Source organism: Battus philenor, unplaced genomic scaffold, assembly GCF_028537555.1.
Source record: "Battus philenor isolate CCGP_79_NKW_IND1 unplaced genomic scaffold, ilBatPhil1.0.hap1 SCAF_16, whole genome shotgun sequence".
Lineage (NCBI taxonomy): Eukaryota > Metazoa > Arthropoda > Insecta > Lepidoptera > Papilionidae > Battus > Battus philenor.
The window spans coordinates 3,127,300-3,131,631 of record NW_027181678.1 but is presented as its reverse complement, the minus strand read 5'-3'; the positions used below and the strand labels follow the sequence as shown (position 1 = coordinate 3,131,631).

The 4,332-nt window shown below is 32.1% G+C and overlaps 1 protein-coding gene across 1 annotated transcript; it reads left to right on the top strand.

Moving 5' to 3' along the window:
* The first annotated feature begins 539 nt into the window (after positions 1–539).
* LOC137919439 (uncharacterized) lies at positions 540–1,796 on the top strand. Its single transcript, XM_068762518.1, has 2 exons — positions 540–776; positions 1,104–1,796. The coding sequence occupies exons 1-2, from the start codon at positions 641–643 to the stop codon at positions 1,790–1,792; spliced, it is 825 nt and encodes a 274-aa protein (XP_068618619.1). The 5' UTR covers positions 540–640; the 3' UTR covers positions 1,793–1,796.
* The last annotated feature ends 2,536 nt before the right edge of the window (positions 1,797–4,332 follow it).

Here is a 4,332-nt window from a genome sequence, read left to right as displayed (position 1 = left end):
AGGCACAGGTCACGTGCTGTCCGCATCCATGTAATTCCAGCGACCTTTACTATGTCGTCGGTCAACCTAGTGGAACCTACCATGCCCACACGATACTGAAAAATACTGCATAACAATATACTACACTCGGTACAGCCTGTATTGTTGAGTTATTTCGGTCGAAATAACATTTTGGACTGGTATGCGTTGTTAGACAATACCCAAAAGTACCAGAAGAGGCTATAGACCAGACCGAAAAAAAAATAATTGTTAAATTTAGAAAAAAATGTACCAAAATTAATTGACACGTCACGATTTTGTCGCATTTGTTTTCAACGTTTTTGTTATTTTTTAAGTGTAATTAAATGCAAGTAGACTAAAGAAAACAGTGGTGAATTGTTAAAGCTATAAAGTACTGGAGCGTTGTGAAGAAATAAAAGAGAGAAGCGACTCGGGAAGGGAAAGAGGTGGCGCGGGAGGGGTACCACGCGACGCGGGAGGGGCACGACGCAACGCGGCGACGGCGGCAGGGACCGAAGCGACGCGGGGAGAGCGCGACGCGGCACGGTTACAACATTCTCCGACCAGTAACCGTTCCCTGTTCGTTGCAGTGCCACATTCACGCCGCGTTTTAACATGCACAATTAGAATATACCACATTATGTCCGCTGAAATTACCTTAGTACAAGAAATACAAAAATTTCCATGTCTATATAATAATAATTTACCTGAATATAACCGTAAGGATTTAACAGAAGAAGCATGGGCGGAAGTCGCTCGTAATAACAACCTTACAGGTACGTTAAAGCTTAATAATAAACTTTATCCCATAGTAATAAAGATTAAAATCTGTATAGCATTAATAAAGTTCTTGGTAATTTTATTTAAAAAAAATTTATGCAGTAAAAAGAATTGAAGAATAAAATTTACAGTAATATGAACATTGTTTTTAAAACTTAAATATTTATGAAACCAATGCACGCTATACGTGCTTAAATACTAATGCACGCCATGTCCATTATGCGGTAGGAATGTTCGTTCTTGTTCATCAAGAGATGGCGCTGAATCTATATTTTTTAAATTTACTGATTGTCGTATTTTGAACATAATATATTGTTTTACAGTTGGAGATTGTAAGGAAAAATGGCGGAACATTCGTTGCTCTTTTCTAAGAAGCTTAAAACCTTCCGCTAAATATAAAAAGCCTTATTATTTAACTGCGTATTTGCAATTCGTACTGCCATTTATGAAATCAATAAATAATTTAGAAATAGTCGATGATGCCCAAGTTAGCGAAGCGCTTAAAAATCATTGTACAAAAGATCTATTAATAAATAATATAAAAGAAGAGCCGGGTGAAGTTTTTGGAAGACAATCTGACGAGGAGAGTGTGAATATGGAAATCCCGGTGACAATTACGGAAACAATAAGCCCAGATTCTCTCATTTCTAGACAACAGTCATTAGCTTTTAGAAAGCGCAGGCGACCGACGCCAGTATTATCGAAAACATTCAACGAAAAAAAAATTAAAAAAGCAAAACATAGCCAAGGGCATACTCTGAACATGGCAAATGACCAAAACAAAGGAAGCGGCAGCGCTATGCGATATTTTTTACTGAGCCTTTTACCGGAATTCGAAACGATGTCGGATGAACAAATAAGGCTATTTAAGATAAAAGTTATGTTACTAATAGACGAAATTAAAACAAACAACGCACAGATGAGGCAAAGTATCAACAACTTTAATGATTCCGAACGTCTTCAGAAGCGTTTGATTAATCTGCTTTTGAGAAATCTTAAAAAATCTTGTTAATTATAAAAAATTAAATTCTATTTATTTTTCAATTTTATTTAATTACATGCTCATTTTCCGTATACTGTGAATGTAATGTTATTAATTGTATATAAATATTTTTGTCATATTTCAACTTTTTATTTATCGTTTTATTATTTTTTAATTAAATACCATTTTTGTTCTCCGTGATTTACGTTATTGATATATTGTAAAACATAACCTGTAATATGGAATAACTGCAAATAACAATCCTATTTAAATATATCTTTCTAAATGTTCTCCCAGCTTTTTAGCTATATATATACATGTGTAAATATATAGCTAAAAATTTATTTAACTATGATTTTACCGCTATTATTCTTATTTATAGCAGGCCTGTCGTCGTTGTTTCTGCGGGAGAATACACCAGGATGGCGCTGATACCTATTCTATGGAAACTTGTTTTTGAGCAGTGGCAATCCTATGTAATTAATGCATAAAGTGATAATTATATAAGATTGTATCTCGGGAATCGATCCCGAGACCTACGATCGCATTTTCAGACTTTTACCGATGACCTACCATTGTCCAAATCTTTTCCTCGCTTCAATTCAATATTTTACTGATCATGAATAACACTAGGCTTCATGTTCGCCTCTTAATTTTTAGCTTAACAAGTGAAAATAAGATTAAGAAAATAAAAATTTAAATTCACGATTGTTTACGGCTGTGAAAAATTTAACCTGTTTCGATTTCCCTAGTTAAAATTATTGAATTATATGTTTTCATTTTAACGCTTACTTGTCCGCGTTTGATCACCAACTCGCTTAATGGAAAGTGACGTTTTCGAAGATAAAGCTTGTCAACTCAGCAGGTACTCTGACCCTAAAGAGACCTGGGTTAGTAAGTGCTGCACTGTGACACTGCGTGGGCCCTCCATTCCCAGGCGTTCTATGCAGGATTTCCCCCTTTGTCTAGAAATTGTTAATAGAAATGATGATGAAATGATGAGTCTTTGATTATGTTAGAGGAAACTTCGTATGTAAAACTATTAAAAAAAAACAAACCTGGGTTACAATAGTCGGGAAATAATGAAGCTGACAGTCTCTTTTTTTTAATAAATGGCGTTTATTTTTGAAGGCCTCTCGTACGTCACGTCTCGTACGTCATGGGTATACAGAGACTATTTTTACAAAATTTATAAATATATATATAATATATATATAATTGCATCTTCATCTATTTATTCATTTAGTATGTTATTTATTCATTCATCTTTTATTCTTCACAAATTCTAATATTCCTTTAATTTTTCCTGATCTTTCCATATCCAGGATGTGCGGATTAGAAACGTGAATCGAAACGCTTGTTATGCCTCCAAAAAAAAATCTACGAAGTAAGGGTGGTGTGGACTTTCTACTCGTCCTATAGAAAAATGGGGATAGTGGGACTGAGATTTTTCTTAAAAATCGAAATGTTTGGCATTTGGTTTTTTGGTTACAGGTTTGATATAAAGTATACATTAAACGTTGCTAAAAATAATTAAAAAAGAGCAACTGTTAAGTTTCGGGCAGGTTATTCTCGTAAAGCATTCCAATCCATGGATTGACAGATAATGTTAAAACAATTGATGACTTAAAGGTTCATATAAATGCCTACATCAATAAAGATATTTTGAATTTTAATTTAATAAAAACGTCAAATGCGACAACATAATTTGATTTTATTTGCATGAAATAGTAGACAGGAAAAAGTATATATACAAACAATTGTTAACACATTTCTAAATATTTTTTATGCCTCTTCATATTATATTAAAAAAGGCATGTTTTTGACGCATTGTTCGCCTTAGTTATTTATGAGAAAAGTTTTAACATAGACACATAGTAAGATATGCATATAAGTTGATAAATATTTTTGTTAAATATACTCGCGTAAAAATTAAACATATTTCCAAAATGATGATATAATCTTAAAGCAATACAAAGTTTTAAATTATCATAGGGAAAGGTAAATAATTTTTACAATGTAAATTTTAAACAATTTTAGTACATAATGTTTGGTCCCATTATAAGAATTTTACCAAAAAAAAAAAAATTACTGTAAAAGATGATATGAAAGATTTTACAAGTTTTGCATCGAACATGCCTACATATGTTATCTGTATTCTAATCCAAGTCACCATTAAATATTGAAATATCCACTTTAAGTTCAAAAGAGACAAAACATTACGAATCTCTTTATGGGTTTATATTTTAACAACACCTTATACTTTATTGGAACACCATTTTTGACCGCCAAAATTAAAATTTAATTAAAATTTAGGCGTTGACATAAACAGATGCGAATCTGAAATAATGAACTATTTTTAAACTAAAATGCTTATCTAAATTATTATTAAGGAGATAAGCTTAATCTTGCGTCTGTATATTTATGTACATTTTAAAGAACGCTCGAAATTAAAAATTCATTAGCGGTTTGGAAATGAAATCGACTAAAAGCTTCACTTCAAACTAAGCATTACTATATTATGTTCAGTTTACATTAACTTTTATTTGATTAATAAAAATATTTACGTC

Excerpts from the sequence above, each read along its gene's own strand:
- LOC137919439 (XM_068762518.1), top strand. The coding sequence starts at position 641 with ATGTCCGCTGAAATTACCTTAGTACAAGAAATACAAAAATTTCCATGT. Across the intron at positions 777-1,103 it reads TCGTAATAACAACCTTACAG|TTGGAGATTGTAAGGAAAAA; the intron begins GTACGTTAAAGC and ends ATTGTTTTACAG.